The 24,834-nt window shown below is 40.3% G+C and overlaps 1 protein-coding gene across 1 annotated transcript in view; it reads right to left on the bottom strand.

Moving 5' to 3' along the window:
* The window catches only part of LOC105916818 (A disintegrin and metalloproteinase with thrombospondin motifs 2), a 192,831-nt gene that overhangs the window by 17,198 nt on the left and 150,799 nt on the right, over nt 1-24,834 (bottom strand). Inside the window, exons 4-10 of the mRNA XM_036127079.1 lie at nt 20,661-20,866; nt 6,166-6,249; nt 4,542-4,698; nt 3,462-3,567; nt 3,091-3,234; nt 1,536-1,668; nt 788-820 (exon numbers count right to left, since the gene is read on the bottom strand). Coding sequence (XP_035982972.1) covers nt 788-820; nt 1,536-1,668; nt 3,091-3,234; nt 3,462-3,567; nt 4,542-4,698; nt 6,166-6,249; nt 20,661-20,866 — 863 coding nt within the window. The remainder of the gene's footprint in view (nt 1-787; nt 821-1,535; nt 1,669-3,090; nt 3,235-3,461; nt 3,568-4,541; nt 4,699-6,165; nt 6,250-20,660; nt 20,867-24,834) is intronic.

Here is a 24,834-nt window from a genome sequence, read left to right as displayed (position 1 = left end):
TGCCTGTAACAGTTTTACGACCTCAAGTGTTACATTTACTTTTGCAAAGCACTGTAAGGGAGGTCAGAGGGCAGAGTCCTTAAAGCCAAAAGGGGAGATTTCTATGACTGATAAAATCTCTCGTGACATGGATGGAGAAGCAAACTCAGCAAATTCCCCTCCTTGTCTGAAATGGACTAAAGATGCCGTCAACTAAACCAGCCTGCCCTCCTCTCTCCTCTCCACAGAACCTCCCACCTACCATGACCCTGGGGGGGACCTCTAGGTCAGGAGTAGACTTACAAACATTGTCTCACGCTGCGGCGGGTAACCGTCAGCTATATATAGACTGGAGGATCCTAAAATACGGGAAAAAAAAGGGCCTCTGTTCTGGCTTAGCCCTTTCCCCAAGGATTGGAAAGACATCTCTTCAGCCTTTTCTACTCGTTTGCAGTCATAAGAGTGCCAATATAATGAGTCTCTTCCTGCCAGGGCTGCAGTGATTTACCACCAGTCTGCAGAAAAAGGACTCCGGTTACAGTGCTGGACAGAGTCATAACTGCCATACAAATGAATCGCAGGTGTCGCGTTCTTTTGAAGGATTTTGTTGCGGCTTTCTCTCAAAGCACGAGCATTTTAGAATCCTGCAGACCAAATCCTGACAAGACCGAGGCACAAAGTACACTCAAAACAGAAATGAAGGAGTAACATTACAAACACATGACTTTTGGGAACGAAAAGAAACAAGAAAACCTGACAAAAATAAACGACACGTCCACACGTCCTCCTGGAGGGGGAGTGGCCTTACCTGCGATCCTGACTTGCCCGCCTTTTGTAGCTGAGGGGAATGAGTTTGACAAGAGAATAGAGGGTAATCTAGCAACGTGTGCAAAGCCCCTGAGCCAGCCCTTAGTCAAGAAAACAGCTGTGCAACAGCGTGCCACAGTGGCTTCACAGTCACAGAGAAGATGATGCTGACTGCGAGGGAGGTAAAGATGTCAGAAAAGATGCTGCAGCTTGATGAAACTTCTCTAGCGATGCTTTTGGCTTTACAAAACTTTATTTCAGACAGGTTCATGTAAAGGCACTGTGGTATCAAGGCAACCAAGAAGCTACGATAACGTGTTTCTTGCAATTAAACTAATGAAATAAAACAAAAGTAATAGCTAACAAAACCAATTACCTGCTTTTAAGCAAGATGTCAATCCCACCAGAGGCCGGGAGAGGAAACAGAGGACATCAGAAGAACGTGAATGGCTACGTATGCGTGACTTGTTTCAGTCAAACATCACAGACTAGCAGACAACATTGGGCTCAGTTAAGAGACCCAACTTTTTGAACTTGATGACACACTTTCCAAAAGTCCATGTCATTTTACAAACCACAGTGAATACACTTTAAACTCTGTGGGTTAATTGTACTTAACATCTACCCGTCCCTCGTCCTGAGACGCTGAAATAACACTAAGCTTTATAACAGGTGGCAGTCACAGCAGCAGGTGCCCTCAGCATGAAGATGAAGGGCGTTAGTGTTGGTAGACTACATGAGTGTCTTACCGCGGAGCACATGGTGTAGCCCATGCCAAAGTCAAAGCGGCACTGTTCATTCATGGAGTAGTGCAGACCGGGAAGTTGAGGGAGCGATGGCCAGTTGTGGTCGAACGGGTCGTCCCGAAGACAGTCATAGGAACTGAAAGTGAAAGAAAACTGTTTTTCTCTCAATTTTTCCATTTTATTTCCTTACCTCTAATCCACCCCCACATTCTTTGGCACTATTTCTTTTTTTGGCAAACATGTGCCAAAAATACCAGAAAATTATAAAAAAGTTATTGTTATAGCTTATTACGATAATAAAAAAATAAAAAAAATCCATTAATCAAACTGGAAATTTTGTTGCCATTATGTTACCTTAAGCTCAGGTTTGCTGACTTATCAAGATTGGAACACATCTGTCTGACCTGAATGAATTAATATCTTCTCTTTTCCATTTCAAAGAATGACAGGCAAGGTCAAATAAGATTTTGTGTCTTGGTAAACACTAACGTGGCTGTTTTTGTGAACCAGACGTCTCCTGCTCTGTTTGGAGCACTTGACAACAAATAAAACAGGTTTTTGATGAAATAACCTGAGCACTCTTTTTAGATATCCACGTGGACTGAATATCTGGAGATTATTAGAAACTGATAAATCTCACTATCTGTACTGGAAATGACAACAACAGTGGAGCGCTTTGTTCCTAAACTAATCCACATCTTTCTTGCTCTGTCCTGAGTCTGTTTCCAACAAACCTCAGTAGAGAGCTGGTGAAGTTAATAAGTGACAGAAAATGGCAAACTGTGCAAAAGTAAGCATTCACTATAGCGGTTTCAACTAATGTTCAGTTGTGTTAATGTTGCTATTACCACATACTGACCCAACAAAGATAGATTTTTGTATTTTTTTTAAATCTCCCAGACCGTTTTGGAGTGTAATAAAAAAAAAAAGAAAGAAAATAAATGAAATTTCCAGAGTGGTATAGCAGGGGCCTGTAAAGGGTCATAATCCTACTGTGGGGAAAGAAAATGCCGATATTTACTCAAAACTCTGAGAAACTTTAAAATGAAAGCATAAATAATAGAAATACTTTGGTTAGTGTAATGGTAGTAACAGTGATTTTGGAGCTTTCATTAAACCACTGAAGAGATGTAGGAGTGGACATGTTCAAATGTTTCACTGTGGACCTGAGCTGCAGCAAAGAATGATTCATATGTTTTCAGGCTTTTTACACTTATTTACCAAAGGGGACAGTAAATGATGACAGGGTGCAGTAAGCATCTATATACATTGAGGTTACGTTGTTGCATGAATAGTGTCCATGTGAAGCAATTGTCTAGAATTATTCTATTTAATGTACTTCCATGGTGTAAAAAAAAAAACATAAAAAGAGAGCAGTGAAAAAAAAAATATTATTAATATTTTCACACGGTCGCTGAACAGATATTGCTTTGCAGACCCATATGGTTTAGAGTTACAGCGGGTGAAAAAAAGAGCAACAATGAGATCAGAGCCGACCATTAAAGCCTGTCTAAAGGTTCCTGCATGCATTGGTAGGTTTCCAGTGTGCATGTCTCACTGAAGGTAGCGTCCCAGCTCCTGCATGCTACATCTAGACCACTGAAAATGGTGGAAGGCAGCTTGAACCAGAGGGGCCATGATGCTGCCCATGGACACCTCGTCTCCGCAGCGGTTTCCTTGACCATCGTGCTCCATCCCAAGCCTACGTACGCAGAGAAGAAAAAGAGGAGAGACGGCGGGTGGCGGGGGGGGAGAATGGAAAGGACCAATAGAGACAGAGTGGGAATGTGTGGGAGGAGAGGATCAAGGAGCAACAGAGGGAGGTGGTGGGGATTCAATCGTCAGATCTGGACCACTTCAACCAAACTGTGATGAATTAGCGTGAGACTGGTTGGCTTTCTGTTCCACTGTGTCACGGTCAACACTTACACGTGCCCAGTTTCATGGGCCACCACGAAGGCTGAGGAGAAACCATCCTCGTGGTTCAAGGTGCAGCTCCTCACCGGATGGCACATGCCCGTCACTGGAGCGTAACCTGAGCGACCAGGAGGAGAGAAGTAATGTCAGGGATTGACTGACAAACTGCTGCCAAAACATAATTGGAAACGGATATGCCAGAATGTCATGTCAGTAATGTTTAACGATCATTTAAATGTGCATTCTATGAACAAAATGCTTTTCTATTGTTTGGCCAAGCAGGCTTGCTTTGGTTTAATCGTACTCCAATAATATACAGAGCAGCTGTATTTATACTGAGCTCATGCTACACACGCAGGGACTCATCTTACTGATTAGATTACTCTTTCTGGCATTTGGTTACCCTGGATTTTAGTTATGGGTATCACTTTTACAGATGTATTGTTGCAGTACAACAATACATCTATTAATAATAATAATTATTAATAATTAATAATTAACAATAATAGTAACTATTTGTTACTATTTGTTATTTGTTACTATTATTATAATAATAATTAATAATAATAGTAACAAGAACTATACCTATAACTATAATAATAATAATAATAATAATAATAATAATAATAATAATAATAATAATAATAAGGCACTGTAAGAGGTTAAACCACAAACCTTTATGTTTGTGTCAGATCCTAACTCCAAGATGCTGGCTTCTGTCTGTGCTAATGCCAATCTTCAGCTTCCTGTGTGTGTCCTGCACTCCCTTTAATTGTGGAGCTGTGGCTAGCTCTTCTCTGTATATTGATTTTCTGCTGCTGAAGGCTGCGCCCAAGGGCAGCTGAAGGGCTTCTGGCTAGCTAGGCCACTGGCTTTAGAGGCCTCTCCCATGGGCCTGACTGTTAGCTTGTGCTCCTCTGCACAGAAAACCCATCAACCACCAGAGCTACACTGTACCTCGCAAACTACGTGAGGCAGAGGGAGGAGGGAGCACGGTTTGCTATGTGTCTCTATGATCTTTTTAGATGCTCGAGCAAGCAGCAGCAACATATGCACAACAGTATTGAGTGGGTTTGTGATGTCCTTTAATACCCTGCATGCCCGTGGGGCCGAATTCTTGGCGCGTGAGGAAAATGGCGTGGTCATGATACTCGGCGTCCCCGGTGTCTTTCTTCTGCTGCAGATAGGCCCAGCGACACACGTTCTCCAGACTCTGAGAGGGGTTCCCGAGTTCAATCAGGCTCATGGACTGAAACACGACAGAACGGGAGAGCAGAGATTATTTTATAAACAAGGACATCCCTGTTTCAGTTTATGTTACCCTTTAATACACCCTGTAGGGGGCAGTGTCACTGTTTTTTTTTTTATCCAAGAAGATCTCGCAAAGCGCTGAAGTATTTCTTACTCTTCATCACACACATGAACCACGTGCACGTGTCTCATACAGATGCGCAAAAAATAATAATCTGTGAATGAGCTTCCCAAAATATCTTCTCATGATTAAACAGCTGTATTTCTCTCAGTTCACCTTTAACCAATATGTTCTTCCTAACCCAGATCTTCGCTTAACTCCCCTTATTCTGTTGTCCAGGTCTCTCTTTATGTCTCTTGCATTGCCTCCTTCTTCTGCTCGCTGTTTGAACACATGCCTAAAGTGCACTTGGTTCACAAAAGGCGTGCGGTGTGAGCGAGACATATGGCTTGCCTCTGCACACTTGATGGAGTGTTAAGTATGCACTCTGCTCAAGTCTCATTTAGACAGCGCAGACTGTACGCATGCATCATTTCCGCATTGCTTATGTGTGTTCAAGTGCTCTCTTTCATGACCCCCCCCCCCCCAAAAAAAATGTGCTTTTGCAATGGCGCGTTCGGCGTAAATGTGGCGCAGTGACTCTGTGTGAGTAAAATGTGGGTTTGTGAGTGCGACTGCATTCAGGGTCACACAGTCAATCTGCAGGCTGTCTGGGTGCAGCTCTGTTGCTGTGGTAATTGGGAATGATGGACAGCCAAAGCTTCGGCTGAAGCTGCACAGGGCCTGGCCGTGAATGGCCAATGCTGTGTAGCGAGTTTGTGTTCCTGACTTCTGTTGGGACTGCAGACCGGGCAAGAACATCGTAGAGCACCCATCCACCAATGAAATCATGCATGCTATCCGCTGGGGTGTTCCTTTCATTGCTGTCGTTCTCTCTTTAAGACAGGCATGCAGATAGAGTTACAGTGAGGAGGAAAGGGATGCTGCCCCCTATTGCCCTTCCTCTTTATGAATGAGGGAGAGCTATCATTGATTATTTACCTTTGTCTAGACTGGAGATGATTCTGTGCAGGAACCTGCTAGGAGGAACAGTGATTGCATAATGGGCAGAATTTCTGTGTGCTTTGGTGCTGAACTGTGAAGGCGTGCGACTTGGAAGAACTCCCCAGAGATGCTGCATGCTTTTAGTTCCTCTTTTGCTCAGTCCACTGGAATAACAAGCTCTGGCCATCAGTGTGTGCCGGCGACTGGATGTGTGTGTGTGTTGCGCTTTTGTTTATGAGTTTGCTTTAGGCAGGCCTAGCCAAATCCCTGTATCACGGATAACGCTGACATAGTGACAAAAAAAAACAAAAAACAAACAAACAGGTTGAGCCCAAATCTTGTTGTTCTTAAGCGTAAATGCTTCAGGAACTGCAGTTCAGTTACTTTCTCAGCAGGACTTCGAGTCCTGTCAGGTCTCACCTTGCCGTAGCCCAGCATGATTATCCGCACCAGTACCACATTGATTTTTGCTCCCAAAGAATCGTCATGGTAGATCTCGTTAACCTGGAGCCGCAAAGACAAACACAGAGAGCAAAAGCAGCTTTAAATAAAATGCCCAAATGACAAAAACAATGGAAAAGTACTTTTTTTTCTCCAGTAGCTATATTAGACTGCTTAAGACCGGACCAATCCGTTGTCCAGATGAGACTAAGAAGCTTTGCAGCAACAAACACTGTAACAGTGTTTGACGTAAAACAAAAGATGCATATCTAGAATAGCATCAATGTTAGGTATTGTGGAGGATCTGTAATGCTGTGGGCCTGTTTATTTTTCAACGGCCCAGGAAACCTTGTTAGAGAGCATGGCATCATTAACTCCTTTTATAGGAAATTTGTTGATATAGCACTGTGGCCTCTGTTAGAAAACTGAAACAGTTGCATCTTGGCCTTCTGAATCAAATCGATTCATCAATGCCTAAAGATTTCCGCCCCTACTTACGATTGTTGTTGAAGTTGGAAGGAGCTTTGATGTTGTAAATATAGTATTGTGATAGAGCAACACAGAGTAGCACATTCTTGTAAAGTGCCTTGAAAATTAAACATGGTATTACATTTTTTTCCAGTAGAAAAATCTGAAAAGTGTGGCATGGATCTTCTTTCTACAACCCCCTTAATGAAGTCCAGCGCAACTTCTGTAGTTTTGTTCTTTACCTTAATTTGTGGACCATATTGGTCACTTCGGGTGTGTAAAGTGCTCTATCAATAATGGCTGATTGATTGATTTAGACTCAGTCATTGAGTTGTAAGGCTGTTCTGTTAGGGCCTCAGGTCTTGGTTAAAAACCATAGTGACAAACAGTGGATGGAAAAAGGATAAAGCTGTGAAATTTAAAGAAGCTCTAGTTATAAAACACTTTACAGAATTTACAATTTATGGAAAACTGGTTCGTTCCGTAACCCAAAAATGTAAAAAGAGTGCAGCAAACTAAAAAAACCTCCCAAGACATGACCGGCCATCTAAACTGACTGGCTACGGAAGAAGAGTGTTAATCAGAGAATCAGCCAAGATGCCCAAGGTAACTCTGGAGGAGCAGCAGAGATCCTGTTGACAATTTTACGTTCATAAAACAGGGATGAAAACTAACCCAGTGTTCAAAGTAAGACACAATAATTACTGCTGAAATTTCCCTCAAGCGACGCAGGGAGGACAGCAGACACGTGGAAATAGGTGCTCGGATCAAAAGGCTATGTTTGGCAAAGAATCCTCAATGTCAGACATGGCAGTGGCAGCATCAGGCTGTGGGATTGCTCTTCATCAACACGGAAAGAGTAGCTGGTCTGAGTGATGGAAAGACAGACACAGTGAAATGCAGGACAGTACATGGAAGAAAACACGTCAATTGCTCCAAGTTACTTCAGACTTGGGCGGAATTTCGTTCTTATACCAGATCAACATAATTGTGATGCTCATAGTTGTAATATGAATACAGAAAAATGACTTGGATCACGCAAAAGTATCCTTTAAAGAAGCCGTTTCATTGAGAACTGGTCAATTGGTCATTTAAAATGATTTTCATCTAAAACAAATTGAATATTGGCACATTCAGTACATTTTTTGTTTTTTTTGAAGAACGCCCTGTTAAAAAGTGATAAATGCCCCTGCTCCGACAAATCTGTACGTTATTTAGGACTAACAAATGTGAGCGGGGAAGGAATAAAAAAAAAAAAAAGATTTAGGGAAGTGTGAGGAAGGGGTTCCCATGAGCACAGATGAACAGGAGATGAAGAAGATGCAAAGGATGGAAAGCGCCTAATGCAAGGAAACAAGGTAATGTGTAACAGGGGAGATGCAGAGAGCACTCTTCTGGCGCGCGCACTCTGACACACACAGACACAAAGCCAAGGAGAGAGAGAGGGAAAATTGGCACTAAAGTCGAGGCCTGCTGTCCTCAGTGGCTGTGTTTGGTGCTTAATGAGGCAAAGGGATGTAAAAACAGACAGCCATAATGAGATGGCTGATGGACATGCTGCAGACACACACACACACACACACACACACACACACACACACACACACACACACACACACACACACACACACACACACTGTGCCCACAGAGAGGTGCAAAGATAAGGAGGAGCACCGCAGAGACAAGGAGCAGGAGACAGGTATGAGGGGAAGCTAAGGAAGCCGAGGAATGCTTCGAACGGCGACCGGGAGGCAGAGGAGCACAGAGGGAAGAAGAGAGAAGCGCTTCACAAAGGAATGATGAGTTCTTAGAAAGCAAATAGATCCTGAAGTATCAAGAAAAACAATTACTGTTGAAAGAGAAAAGATTTAGACCAAGATTTTACTTCTTTCCGTTTAGAAAAGTAAACACGCAGCTCCCCGCCCTTCTATCGAGAACAATCGCTTAATTTTGTCGGCATGTTGGCGCGAGAAAACAAAAGAACTGACTTGCGAAGGAATAAGTCACGTTCTCTGCCCACTGCCGAAAAACGATGTCAGAATCTATGGCCCTGTTTTGCATGAAAAAACAAAACAGAAAAGTTGCATTAAAAATAAACTGGTTCATTTTTTTGAGACTGTGGCAATCAGAGCGTCATTAAATTAAGAGTTTCGCTTTTTCCATCAGTCCCAAGCCAGGATCGCATCACTGCAGATGAGGGACCAATCCGTCGATCCGTCTCCCACGTTAAACTGCAGAGGGAACAAGGTCCACCCCTTGCTGAGAACGTGGACGCAGCTCTTGTTTTTTGTTGTAACCCTTCTCCAGGTCTATTTGGAGCGGACGACCAAACTTCTACGACCTCATTAGTAATACAGTTTTGATGCTACCTCGTCTCTTTAACCTCCGATGCAAACAGTGCAGAAGTTCATGCTGCATGGAGCTGGTATACTTTGCGTGATTAAAAATGACGTGGAAGATTCCTCCTCTGGTGTGGCATGAGCTAACCCTTCAGGTGCTTGACACATCGCGAGTGTCTCCCCGGGCCGGGAGGTAAACATTTTTATACGTTATGCAACAGATCGGAACGGACCTTGCTTCTCAACACAATGGCAGCTAAGATGCTCTCCATCCTCCGCAGAGCCGGCACAGGATAAAGTGGATATAGTAAAAGCACTGAATGAATATTTTATCAAGTGTCTTGTTTGGATTTATCTGAGGTTTTTCTTCGGTGTTTTGATTGCCATGTGGAACGGAGCTCAGCAAGGACAAGCTGCTCTTAAGTGTGATCAGCAGCAAAGTTAGCTCTCTGCGAAGCAGTAACAGCGGAATAATAGACGTTTGGGTCTTGTAAACAAGTAGCAGCGAGCCCTACATATGCTTTTACAGTGTTTACCCACTTTACTACTGCACAAGCATTAGGCTTGTTCCCCCTAAAGCGATTACAGGGCAGGAGGCAATTATTGTCAGCGTCATATATTCTCTGCATGTATACTTAGTGTTCAGCGTAGTGTTTACTCCATAAGGATTTAAGTGTTGAACACAGTAAATATTTTTTCTCCAGACCCTTTGGCTCATTCTACTTACCGAAAGGTCCTGCGCAAAAGTAATCATTCGCATTGAACTTTTTTTGTTATGTCACAACCGCGCCCTTTATAATGTTTTATTGGAATTATTTTATGATTAATGGTTAATCGATGATTATCAGTTATGCCCTTTTTTCTCAAAAGTTTGATACATATCTTAATGGTGTGGCATCCATTGATATTCAGGCGCTTGAAGCTGCAAGTCTTTTCTGGGGGGTGGGGTGTTGGCTGCTTCTGTGAGTAATGCTTCACTTATATGTTTGTTTTTTAGTTCAGCTTGATGTCCTTGTTTTGGCAGGGTGGATGGATGGGCGTCTGACAAATTAACAAAATGTCTTAATTCTCATTGTATTTTTTAACTAAAAAAATGAAATAATTGCAAAATTTTATTCCCACTCTCCTTCACATCTGAGTTGTTTTGATCCAACTCACTACATAATCTGACCCAATCTGTATAATCTGATTGAATTTGACTTTGGAAAGTGCCTTGAGATGACATGTTTCATGAATCGGCGCTACATAGATAAAATTTAATTGAATCGAATACATAAAAATCACTTTGTTTCACTGTGTAACTTCTTTAAGTGTTATAGTAGCACAAAAGCAGAGATTTTAGACTGCTGTGCGATCAGGCCCGTGATGTCCTTCTTACTGCAAGGTTGCATGTTTGCATCAGACAGAGTGATGGATGTCTTTTGTTTGATTAGATTTTTTTCTGAGATGATTGTGAGGCTGACAATGCGGCGGCTAGCTAGTTTTGTTAGGGGATAAGGGGGTGGGGAATATTTAGGGGATAATGCTTTACTTTTTTACATTTTTGGTCTCCAAAAATAATCAAGTGCCCATGGAGGAATGGATCGTTTTTCCTTGTATTTCACAGTTATGCGCTGCTTTGTTTTGGACTTTCTCATGAAATCCCAAGGAGGAAATAAATTGAATCTTAAGCTTGTATTGCGACAAAATTTTGAAAAGCTGAAAGGGTTTGAGTGCACAGTCATTCCTAGGGTGTGCAGAAAACTTCAGTCATACCTCATTTTTTTTATTATCATATTTTAAAACAGTCTAACCCTCTGATGATTGTTTAAATTACAATGTGAAACAAGTCAGGACTTTGATTTGGCTTTTTCAGCATTTTGGTCAGATTTGGCTGTTTCAAAGTGATCTTTACATAACATTTTACATGATTTGACTAAACTGACTCTAATCGATGTTTATTTGGGTGTTCTGACCATCTTTTAATATTCTCTCTTTAAACTTGTCTGCTTTTACTTATTTCAAGAACCAGTTTATGTTCATAAGGCTGTTCTGAACATTGCTAAGCCTTTTGCATTATTCTAAATTAAACAGAGTTGTGCTTACACATATTAGACAGCTTAGAAAATGAACCAATATTACTTGCTGCTCCTAACAAAGACTCCTTTTACTCTCATATCGACATCTTCACATACAACACAGTTTAACGGTAGTTTTTAGCAGCAACAAGATAAAGCTTATAACACAATAGATGATCAACTGCAGGATGAGGCACCTCTTAGGTCCCGTGTGGGTTTTTGTTTCATCCTTCAGTTGTCAAATTTCATTGTTTTGAATATACAAGACATCCTGTTGTGATATGTTTTTTTTTTTTTTTTTTTTTTAAATCTGTCCTACATCCTTTGTTGTTTCCTTAGTGCTCAGCCTTTAAAATTCAACAGAGGTGTTTTATTCTGTTAAAACATATTCTTTGGGCCATAGTGAACACTTATTTAACTGAGTTAATTAGTATCATCTGAATACTTTAGAACTAACTCTTAACAGTGACTTAAACCTGCACGTCTGTGGTTTCCATGTTTTGTCTAGCCCATGCTGGTATCTCTGCCACAGTCTGCAACATTTGTCTCGCGCCCTTGTTATCTCAGGAGCTTAAATATATGTGAGGAAGTCACAAAACATCTGTCTGTAGGTTGTGTTTGCATGAGTTTGGATGATAGAAATAGGAACCTGGGAGGTTCAGTCTGCGTTTTGCCTTCTCCAGCCTGTTTCTTTGGCAAATGTAGGGGTAGTTAGGGGTGTTTGACTCCCAGTTCACCCAGGCACCACAGTCTCCAGTCTAATGGCAGAAACTTTAATCCAACACTATTTTTTTTGTGTAATATCTAGAGGGTGTCTTTTCCCCAACACAATGTCTGCATACATACATTTTGACATGTATTTTTTTTCCTATCTGCATTTGCAGATAAAGACCTGCATATCTGCATGCGCATAGTTGCATTGAATAACAAAATTCTGGTGTAACCCAATTATAAAGAAACTTTTTAATCTTTACCTTTTTCAGATAAAGAACATATGGCTACATAACTAGTAATAAAACTGCAGATTCAAGCCAATTTTCTCATAACATGTGTAATTATTATGAACAACACAGTTCTTCAAAATCTAGCGTCACTGTTTTGATTATGTTATTATGGAGCGTGGATGTTTAAACAGGCGGTGAAAGTTTTATCAAGAAATACTTTGGAACATGTGCTTTATAATTACTTTTAGAAGCTGATGAGCAGCTTCATCAAATACAATCTGGCAAAAGTGCCACATAAATTAGACAAGTCCTGCCACAGTTTTTTTGCATCTTTTAGTCAACACAACTGGTAATATTTTAAAGATGAAACTATGAATTTCGAGTGCTCTCTTAACCAGGTATCTGTCACAATTCCACATAACAAGAAATCTATTATTACCTGGACAGCATTTGTTTTCCCACCTTTTCCCTACATATATTACTGTTACTATTCACTGCTCCAGAAGCTTTAGTAAAGAAAGAATTGAAGGATTTGATGATCTCCTGCAACCTTTACACAAATGATAATTAAAGCACATAACAGAGGTAGACAAAATGCAGATCAGTTTACTAATAGGGCTCATCAAAATTAAAAATGCACAGATAAACAAACCACCCTTTTCAGCAGAGAGTATTAATAAACACGGAGTAGGTGATTAACACTTAGTGGCTTCTTCTAAAGGTCTTACTAATGAGTGAGAGACAGGTAGACAGACAGATCACCCCGAGTTCCAAAGTTTATCATTGGTATGTTTAGCACAGGAAGATTACAGCGCCGTATCAACATACTGCATGAAACATTGGCCCTACAACACTCTTATTTCAAAACCCAGAACAGTCAATTGGTTCCATTTTTCTTTTAAATTATGCACAGCATATTCAAGTCAGCGTTAATATTAAAGATGATAATGTTACAAAACATCACTGTATAACCACAGACTCAGAAACACCATAACTGTCAAAGTACACACTGCAGAAGCATTTTAGTTAAAGGGGACATATCATGATTTTTAATGGCTTCCTTTTCATTTATAAATCATTAAGTTGTGGTTTACATAAAGTGGAAATGCAAAGCTTTGGTCTGAATTCCTCCCTGTTTTTGTCCCACAGCCCCTCTTTCACCCCTGTTCTGGGGTTTGTCTGAGAGCAACTCGCTTTGGTGCTGTCTCTTTAAATTTAAAGGAGGCGTTTCACATCTTGCCCCCCTCCAGGTCACAGATTGTTGCAAAATGGTGTAAGGAATTGGGTGTATTAATACAACCAGCAATCAAATATTTTACTTATCCACTTGTAGTTTGGCATCCTTGAGTGTGGACAACAAAATTGCAGCAAAAAACAATAAAAATGACGAATTTACGAAATTGGTCAACCGGAAGTCTAGGAAGTTGTTTAGCAGCTCTGGAGCAAATACTGTGACTTAATTGTCTAAAACATAATAGAAAACAGAACATTGAATGGCTTGAACAATATGTAAACAGGATATAAAGTTTGCAGCACTCCTAGAGTCTCAGAGTACACAACAAAATGTTTTTAATTTTGTTTCTTTGTCTGAGTAGATCATGGAAGGACCATTTCACCCAGTATAATATCAGGGTGCTTTACACAAACGCTGGAATCAAATCTAATGCTAAAAACATACTGGGAATGCTGTTGTCCAGCGACTCAGTTGTCGCCATTAATAAACTCAAATGTATCTGTCAGGAATTTCATTGCAAGATATACTGCCTCAGGTAGTCACCACAACTGCGTTGCTTTTCTTCTGATAAGATTTTTTTATTTCATTGCCATTGATGTTTACAAAATATTGAAAAATGATGTGACATGCGCATCAGACACCCTATATATCACCTTTAGGCACCACAGTTCTGCAATTTATATAATTAGTACTCAAATGTTGCAGTGATGATCTTATATTAGCATTACTTAACCTCATGCCATGCAATGCAGATTCTCCGTCTGCACCAAAGAAAATACACTCACCTCTACATGTCAACAACATGCAATGGCTCAACTTTCTGATTGATTCAGCTCGAAATTATTTGACCTCTTAGGTTTTATCAAAGATTATGTTTAGAGGATATCGCTTTTATCATCATGTGGTCAGGCGTTCTAGTAAATATGTATAAAAGTACAACCAGACTATGATATTACAACAAACATAATGCATCCCATAATGACAAAGTATATTAGCAGAATTAGTAAATTTAGCAGAACAGGTGGGCACTTAATATTTGAGACAACTCTTGATGCTCCACCAGATGCTTTGTATTTTACCACCTTCACACTAGTGTAATGTTTTTGTTTTGATAAACCAACATACCAAAAGACAGAAAAAAACACATGCAGTGCCGTTACTACTGAAATTCAGTGTCCTTACAATTCAGTTGCATTCATGTCAATAGTTGTTTGTAATTATAACCACATTCCACAAAGTCACATTTTGCACATTTGCAATTATTCACAGCCATTTTTTTCACAAAACACAATTTTCAAATATCCCCTCTAATAGCTTTTCAAAGAGAGCACAGGGCTTTGCCGAACAATTCAATCAGAAAAAAATGGCCTCTATCTGAACCAGGATGAGGATGGCCATTCGCAATAAACCAGATAAAAGTATTTTGAAAACACAATATGATTTTGGAAAGCTTAAAAATGTTTCACAGCCAGACTCTACTGTATGAAAATGTGTTAACAGAACATAGGTTGGTACAATTAAGTAACAAAATAACCCAAAAGCCTATGTTTCTGTTTTTTGATGGGCACCTGAATTTAAAACACAATTTGATCTTGGCGAAAAGATTTCGCCTAGATCAAGCAATAAAAACATTCTTTGCTATACAAGTCGGTTTGCATTTAATGTATTAACTCCACTTTGTGGTAACGCAACACATTAAAAGCAGAAGCAGTTGAAAAGAGATGGAGATTATTTGAGATTTCAGCAGCCACTGTCCATCATTAAAAGGTTGATTAGGGTTGGAGGAATTGTCAGCCCATTATTAGAGCAGAAAAAGAGGAAAACACATGGGAAAGGAGTGGGAAGCACAGAGACACCAACAAAGACACATTTAGTCTAACATGCACACGCAAATATACACACCCACACACAAACACAAACAGATTTTGACACTCCTGCTGAACTTTGCAGCCCGGACTCAATGGTTTTCCGTAGGCGTGCTTTGATGTCCTGCAGACAGCAGTAATGTCCCTTATTTTCTGCCCTTGTACAGACACAAACACAAACAGAGGATCCACCTTGGTCCTCAGCTCCCTTTAGCATTCATTCAACACACAGCCGGAAACACAGAGGTGAAAGACGCAGAGGTGGAAGATTAAGAGTCATTATGAAAACATGCAAGATGTGAGGAGAGAAAATTACTGCATTTTAGTTGCATAAGAGATGTTCTGGTAATTTACTAACAGGTTCTATTATTAAAAAAAATACCCTATTATTAACCCTTTGCCCACCTCAAGTTTTCCTTTAATGGTACTTTTCTGTGTAAATAATTTTACTGTAACACTTCTGCTTCCGTTTTTGCTGTGCAGGGCTACTTTCTCTGCATCGACATCTGCTGTTAAAGAGGGGAACTTGCAAATGTCTGTAAATGTATACATTTTGTTGTGCTGGCGCTAAAACCTGCTTGTGCCACGGCTTCTGTGTAATTATAATGTGCGCTTTGGATGCACACGGACTGCTTTTTAGCAACACCACCACACAATCAGTGTTTTAAAGTAAGTATGACTGTTAATATGTTACAAACAGGATTGTTATTGGCATGCACAGATGAATTGGGCAAAATTTAAGCTTGAACTGGTCGGAAACTCAAAAATCATAATTCTTCCAGACCGGTGAGCTCGTCAGGATGGACTTCATTTCTGCCGTTGGAAGCGCCAACGTTTGCAACTTTCAGTATCAGTGAGGTGTTTGACATGGAGAAAAGAGAAACAGCTGCTCTCATTCTCATATACGAACACATTCATCATCAGGAAACAAAACCGAAATCTTGACTGAAAATCCTCCATTCAGACCACATTTGTAACTGAGGTAATCTATTACAATCAAGTAAGTGTAGACAGAATTTGCCATAGTTTGTTGTTTTGTCTTTTAAACTATTAATGCACAGTCAAAAACACACAGTTATTGCCAATAACTACTGAAAATTGTCCCATCTTTTATCAATTCTACAGCCTCATAAGTGGGTTTAAACTCCACATTGTTCCTCATTGCTGAAATTCTGATTATTTGGAAAAAAATCTTTAATCATGCCAGTGATTATTTAGCTAATTACTTGTATGATGGTCTGAAAGAAGAGTTTTACATATAACAGAATTTCGTTGCAGTATTTCTTGTCCTTGCTTTATCTCTCACCCATAAACAATAAAACCAAAGGTACAAATGAAAAGAAACTCTTAATCTATTAGTTTTATTGGTTTGAACTCCGGTCTGCAGTTCATATCCTTATATGCGGGCAGGACAGCGAGGTTTAAAGAGAGGTAGATGCACTGGCCTGCATTACAACAATGAGACATCAAGAGCAGTCCTTAAGTGGAGATTGTGGTGGATGATCCTCCCACCACCACATCGTGTTAGTATTCTTTCTTTCTTTATATTATATTACAGTTTGAGTTATTTCATTTAGACAGGTATTTTCTAATGGGTGCACACTTTGGTTAATGACTGTCTGAATGGTTTATTTACACTTGTTTTTTGTTTGAGGTGCTGCTGATACAAACCAGCTGGAGGAGGAAACCTGGATCATACCATTTGTTTGTTTGAAAGACTGACAGGGGAGACTTGTTTCAAGTTGTTAATTAGTTAATTTTGTCACTTAAATATTCATCTATTATTGTTTCTGCTAAATAAGAGTTAGTTTTGCTTTATTTGTTTCATAGAATGTTTTAGTTAGTTTTGTATTTATTTGTTCTTTTGTAATGTTGTGCCTCCCTCATGTGGTAGACTTGGGTTACTCCATCCCTATTTAAGCAGCCTTGTGTTCTTTGTTGTAAGGTCAGTTTTGTTTGTGTTGAGTTAGAGTTCAGTTGACCTCAGTTAACTTGGGCCCAAATTTGTTATTTATCCTTTGATTTATTCTTACGTTAAGTTTTTGTTTTGTTTACTATTTTTGGGAGAATTAAATTGAATTCTTTCCTACTCTGAACATTTTTTTGTCCTTGTTTGAGTCCGGTCCCTCACAGAGATGTAGCTGACTTTTGTCTCGTTGCTCATACAAATGTACGAGCAGCACAGACACACAAACACAGCAGTCACTTAGCATACACCTTGAGGGAAAATGCTGCATTTCAATGTTCAATTCAAGTTTGTCATGTAAAAAACAGCCTTGTTCAGTTCAAAGTTCTCAAACATGAGAGATTGATTTAGCAACACCTTGTTTGAACGTGTTCATGCACAGCCTAAAGACCTGTGTACCAGCAGTCATGACGTAATTCATATAGGACATACCTCAAATGACGTAAATGATTAAATTTAGAACAGCACCGCCGATGCTTGAATAGTTTACTAGTATCAGTCAAGTAGTGAAGAGATCTGTCCTGAATATCGCCTCAACAGACACAGCATGGCAACAACAAAACACTATTGCTGCTTTGGTATCTGCCGGAGTGACTTACAATATGATGATCATGACCAAATTAAGGGAGTCTTGTTTTCCATTAATTTTCCGAAACTCTGAAGTATTGATTAGAAACGTCAGTGTTGGATACGAGATTGTAACCGGGAGGACTTTACTGTAGTATCCAACCAAAGACACCTATGTGCTCTCTACATTAACTCGCCAGTAAGGAGCACCCAACGTGTCCAGACCTAATACCAGCGACTGCAAAGTTTGTGCAGGGAGTCTACGTTTGTTTAGTTTTTTTCCCTAGCTGCTTTAAAACATAAAACACACAATTCATGGGGGGTGTTCATGTGAGCTTCAGTGTTGCATCGTTCGCTTATTGTAAGCGACTTTGGGCTCGTTTTTCTCTGAAGTCACTCGTAACTTTCGGGAGTCGGCAGTTGCGGTTTCTAGGGTTTGTTTTTGATTGTGAAGTCACAACAAGAGCTATTAGCCGGGCTAATATCACCCCCGCCCTGGCAACTATTGTGTGAGCAGGAAAGGTTCCCTAAGTGTATAAATATCATGCTAAATATGAGCATTTGTGATGATTAGAAGCAGCCTCTGTATTATAATGGGGTGGTTTTCATGGAGCAAGATGTTTGTTTGTGATTACAATAGGATGATTGACTTTGTAACTTTAGAAAAGAAGCTGTTTTTAAGTCAATTTATTTTTGCAATAAGCCCTATAACAATTTAAGGTATAGGCCTGTAATAACACATACTACTGCTTTTCCTCTAATATTGCTTTCTCTCCACTCATTTTGAGGCTTCTGGATTTCAACCAACGTTTCAGCTGTTCTTCGCTGGGTTTCTCGATTAAAGCAGGTTCAAACGAAGCTCCTGGGATGTAGTCATGTTCCAAAATTATTGCTACTGCAGTTGTCACCACTGTAGTTTGTGCTCAGCTTTTCCGACCAGCCGAGAAACAGTGTTGTCTCCGGGCAAATGTGACGTCAATTGAGAAACATCCCATTGGCTGTTAATATTATTACACTATTAACTTTGTAAAAAGTTTATCACTAAAGGGATACATTGTTATATTGTGGCAACAAACATGTTTATAAGACTGCTGCATGGATAAAGTTCATATTCATATTAATTTTTGTATACTAACATGTAACTTTATTGTGATTACACTACAGTAAATATATACGCAAAAGTTTTGTTTAATGAAAAACATTGTAGAAAGATTGCTATGTAGTATAAAATGCTTAAGAGACACATTTCTTCTCAATAAACATTACTGCAAATTTTTGTTTTCAGTGTTTATTTTCCGTGTCTTCTTAATTGTTAAGACATTGCGCTACTTTTGCAAAGTTAAGATTTCAAGAAGCAAGACACCATGACCACTTCAGTAAAGGTATTTTTACACCAGAAATGCATAGAATTAGGTAATTCTGTCAAATTTTCAGTGTATGTTTGAAATGTTGCTGTTTATTCTCTTGTTCCAACTTGAAGCTGGGTTCTGGTTGACTAAAGCTGATGGTGCATTGCACATTTTGATATCTAACCCGTGGGTATTGTGATGAATACAAATGCTCGGAAAAGTTAGGAGAATGAGGGGATGTAAGAACAGGTGAACCAGCCATAATCCTATTGTGTTTAAAGGACTTTGTTCCACTCTCACAATAACTCGTCATTTCCTAAAATCTTATTTTTACTGAAAGTTTTCTTGTAAACCTTTGCCACCTCTTGCATTATAATTCGAAAGTTTTATTTCCACATTGATGCGGATTTGTTGCCATAAAACTACCCGAGCACACCGCTGACAGCCGGGGAGAGTGAGAGAAAGACCGAGAGAGGGAGAGAGTCAGACATCGCACACCCATCTTGAAGTGAGCAAAGCAAACTTTCAAGAAGAAAGTCGCCCAGATGCCACGCGTGGGAGGAAGCCCTTACTTATTTATTTATTTCTGTTTATCTGGCTGTCAGTAATTTATTCCGAACGCGCTCTTTAAAACACTCCTTACCCCCCTCCCCCTTTCTCTCCATCTCTTCCCTGCAGATTAAAGCGGGGCTGCGACAGGGCTCTGTATTCCCTTCACCTATATTGTCTGACAAATATCTAAAAAGGGTAGGCAGGGAGCGGCTCTTGTTCTTTCCCAAGCGCTGAACTGAGACAAAGAGGTGTGGTAGGATTTTGCAGCTCTTCGCCTGCACCTGCTTAACAGTCGGAGGCTGGTTCCTGGCGCAGTGGGGTCGCAGTACAAGCAAAAGCAAACAGCGGCACTTGCACAAACACACACACACATACACACACACACACACAAATGGATGCATGCAAACACCACTCTCACCACAGGTTTAATTTGCAAAGATTAAAGTGTGGAGTGTGCAGTGCGACAACACACACACACACACACACTTGTAACAACACCTGGGAGCGTGAGTGCTAAGTGTTGTTGTGGCCTGGAGCGGACTACCTGCTGTTTCTGCATCTCTCTCTCCCTCCCTCTCTCTCTCTCTCTCTCTCTCTCTCTCTCTCTCTCAAACACACACACACACACACACACACACACACACACACACACACACACACACACACACACACACACACACACACACACACACACACACACACACACACACACACACACACAACGAATGATGACATGACACAAAACCTGATGAAAAGATATGTGGAAGCCCCTTTAGCACAGAGCACCTGCCGCACACACACACACACACACACACACACACACACACACACACACACACACACACACACTTATACGGAAAGGAAATCTCACCATATTCAGACAGAGAAGAAAGGATTACCTGTGGCTGATTGCAAGTAATCCTTTCTCATGTAGGAGGGGAATTGAATCCACATTCAGTGTGGGTGTCTGTCTCAGTTTGTGGATGTGTGTGTGTGTGTTTCTTTGACCTCTCTGTGACTCTCTTTTAAGCGCGAATTGAAGGATATTATAATTTAACTCAATCTAAAGCAGGAGAACAGGTGTAAGTTTCTCTGTTGGCCGGGTAAAACGCAGAGACACAGATGATACTTACGATGTTCATGAGGGTGAGCAGGTACTTCTGCACGTTCTCCTTCCCGTGAAACTGGACCACGGAGTCGTCGACGCCCAGCAGCACCTCGATGTTGTAGGCTCGGTCCAGACTCTGCCGGCGCACTCGGGAAGCCCGTGTGTTGTTGATGCTCTGCTGCACGCCGCGGTGCAGAGACTCTAGGTCCATCAGACCACCTAGATCTGCACCTGGTGACAGGAAGCACACAACAATACAACGTGGTTATTTCTCATTATTACTGCATGTAATGATATGTAAGTAATTATTATCTTGGGTTATTATAAGTCTTTCTTGTTAATTAATAGGAGTGATTTCTCACATAGCGAGCTCAATGTTTTTTTTTTTTTTACATTTTTTTTTTTTACATTTTTTTGCAGTGGTGTTTATTTGAAAGTGGACTGACAGGAAAAAAGGCTCAGGGAGAAGGTAAAGACATGTGGCAAAGGTCCACGGGCCGGGAGTTGAACCGAGGAAAGGTCAGTAGTATCTTGAAGCACTGATGCAATTTGTTTTACAAGAACCTAAATAAGCTATTTGTGGTTGTTAAATGTAGTCTTCTTAGCAAAATGTTTCCTTTTATAAATAGTCAGTATTAATAATAATCAGTTTTTTTAAATGCTTGTTAAACGTTTCACTAAAATGAAAAGCAAGTTAGTTGGATGAACGAGTCCTCTCATTGTATTACATGCATTATTTTTATAACACGCACACAAACACACACACACACACATATATATAGATAGATAGATATATAATATATATATATATACATATATACATATATATATATATATATATACTATATATATATATATATATATATATATATATATATATATATATATATATATATATATATAAATAAAACTGTACAGGAAACAACATCACCAATATAACTGAACCTTTAACCAGACCAAAGTACTTTAAAATTGGACCTGCTGACCTGGTTAAACAGAGAGCCAACAACAGTGAATCAGCTGAATCATCCGTAATTGATTATGCAGACCCACTGCAAGTCATACTGCACTCTCCACACCTATCAATTTCTACAAGACAAATGTAATGGCAGCATTGTGTCACTCCGTTCCTAGTCGCAGTGTTCTAGAATCATTAAGGTGCAGTCTGTGACTTCTCATTTCCCTGGTATATAAATATAATACAACATAGAGGCTAATTTCTCTAAGCTACTCCTTAAAATTGGAAAGACAAGAGAACAAGCTATTAGGTTTATATATTGTACTTAAAGTCTGTACGCTGCAAGCGAGTGAAACCAAAGTCAAATTCCCAGTTTGTGTACAAAAGCTTGGCCAATAAAGCTGATTCTGATTGTTAAACATGTGGAGAAACACATAATGTCTTATGTTATGTATGGTGAAGAGTCTGTGACGCTGTGGGGTTTTATTCTTACATCAAGGTCCATGACATTGTGGAGTTTTTGCAAAACAGGTACATTGTAAATAAAAATCCGGTAGTCTCTGACAAAAAAAACAAACAAACAAAAACAAACTAAAACTCACTCACAACTAGGTTTTTCAGCCGGATGGAAACATGTGGCCAACTAAGCAGAAAAACATCTGGTAGAGTCAAAATCAACTTTTTTTCATGGCCATCTAAATCCTTTAGAAATCCTGTTAAGTAAACCGAGTAGAATAATTTGAAGGTAACAAACCTAAACACTACATATTTTTGTTATGTGAGCGCACATTGCCATTTCAGGCCAAAGTACATTTAGAGTACTTAGAGTACATTTGCAAGAACTTGACACAAACCATCTTAAAGTAAACACCTCACTTTCAAAAAGCATCTACATTTACAATAAAAGTCAAAGTTGACTTTCATTAGACACCTGGCCTTTTAAATGACGCCGATAAGTCATGATGAGCATACGCGCTACATGGAGGTACTTGTAACAATCCCAATTCTTCCAGCGGCCTTTCATTGTTTTGAACACTGTTGCTGCTACTTGTGTGTTTACACGTGTATACATATGCAATGTCTGTGTCTGTCTCCTGTTTGCTCTCCAAGACACCAGTTGACAGAATTGAGCATGTGTGTCCTTTGTAACCATTGGTAACGGCGCGGCTATCCTTCACAGATCCTCTCCTAATCAACCAAATATTTCTATTCCCATCTGAATAAAAGGAACAGATGGTGCTTGCTAAACACATGGATTAAGACAGCTCCTTCACACAGGGGCTGCCCACTCTGCTCTTTCCTTGGCTTGCTACATAGACGAAAAATGCTAATTACAAAGGAAACTCTTTGAGGTTATCTTCCCTCTTCTTCTTACAGGTAAAGTGCATTAAAAATGGATTCTCACCCTTTGAACTTTTGCATATTTATTTACATCACAACCACAAACTTCACTGTATTTCATTTGGATTTTATGTGATGGACCAACACTATCACTTGCCTAATTGTGAAGTGGAATGGAGAGGACACAGCATTTTCTAGACGTAGATCTGAAAAGTCTGACGTGGATTTATTTTGAGCCCATTTTACTTTGATACCCCAAAATAAAATTAAATGCCTTCAGATGTCACATTAGAGTGCAGCCTCAGCATCCTCCTGTCTGCATTTTAATTCTAGCTGTTCTAAGAAGATGAGTGAAAGCTCGTTAGTGGACAAACACCACCCACCTAGACTGAGAGGAGCAAGGAGAGCATGAATCAGAAAAAAATAAACTGTCAAGAGGTGGTAATTCTGGAGGAGCTGCAGATACCTACAGCTCGGGTGGGACAATCCGTTGACAGAACAACCACTAGTCATGCATTTCACAATGCAGGGAGGATCTTTGATGGAAGGTTGTTATACTAAGAACATGATGCTGAACAAATCATCCCCGCTGTGAAACATGGTGGTGGCAGAAACATTGTGTGGAGAGGCTTTTCTTTAGCAGGGGAAAAGATCTGAGCAGAATCGATTAGAAGATGGATGCTGTTAAATAAAAGAAGATCCTGGAAGAAAATCTGTTAGAGTTGAGACTGGGGTGGAAGGTCACCTTGGGCAGGCGTCACGACAGCAACCTCTCTAAAAGTGCAAAACTGGTAGAGAAATAGCCCAAAAGACTTTTAGCTTTAAAGGCACTGAAGGGGGGTCCCATAAAGCATTAAATAAATATCCAATGACAGAAATCTCACCTTTTATTTTAAAAAAGAACCCATGTACCTTTCTCACTCTGCTTTGCGATGTTGGACTTCTTTGTGTTGATCTGTCATATTAAATCCAGACAAAAACACACGTTGAATTTTGTAGAACATTTGAACATCAGCCTAATCTTGACACGTCAGACAATAAGCTGGAGACAGTAAAGAATATAAAGTGTCCTGCTTTCAGAGCCAAGGTCACCATCATTATAATCTGCCATTCCTGCGCTCATGCAAAGGCCATGAACGGCCGAGTCATGGAATACCGGTGGATTTAACAAAGCGCCATCATCGTTTACTTCAAGGCTTCAAAGATGGCACACAAACGCAGCTCCAAGGGGAGCTGCATGGGTGTGTTAGCAGGTGTTGGTGTGTGAGCACCAAACATTTCCGACTGGACTATAAATCACTTTTGCAACAGGAGCTTTAATTTAGCTGAAGCTGGGCAGCAGGGCCGACTAAACATGGGGGTGGGGGAGGAGGGGGGGAGGGGTATGTGGGGAATGGATATGTGTGTGTGTGTGTGTGTGTGTGTGAGTGAGATGGGGGGTTCAATGCGCAACACTGACCAGTAGAAATTCGACACCTTCAGTTGAAGTAAGCGTCGAATGGAGCAAAAAAAGAACAAGACGCAGGAGAAAGACGGGTGGGAAACGTGGGGGAAGAGGAAGAGCGAGATCCGCCACCTTGTCTCCCAATCAACAAGGGGCATCCTGCTTTCCCACTCCCTCTTATGCAACGTTTCCAAGACAACAGGCTCATGGGTAAAACAACAAACACGTGGTTAACGTTGGCTCCTGAGTCGCGAGCAGAATTAATTTGAAAGTCTGACTATTATCCCATATCTGCCCACATTCCAGCGAGTAAAAGAACACCAGCACAGAAACAGGAGGGAGAAAAAAAAAAAGACAGGAGGTGGGGGCAAAGAAAAACAATGACAGACAGACACTGAATGCTGCTTGTGCTTGTTAGCAAAGAAATCTGTATTTAAGATGGTTTACATCACAACA

This window comes from Fundulus heteroclitus, chromosome 23, assembly GCF_011125445.2.
Source record: "Fundulus heteroclitus isolate FHET01 chromosome 23, MU-UCD_Fhet_4.1, whole genome shotgun sequence".
NCBI lineage: Eukaryota > Metazoa > Chordata > Actinopteri > Cyprinodontiformes > Fundulidae > Fundulus > Fundulus heteroclitus.
This window is presented reverse-complemented; position numbering and strand designations above follow the sequence as displayed.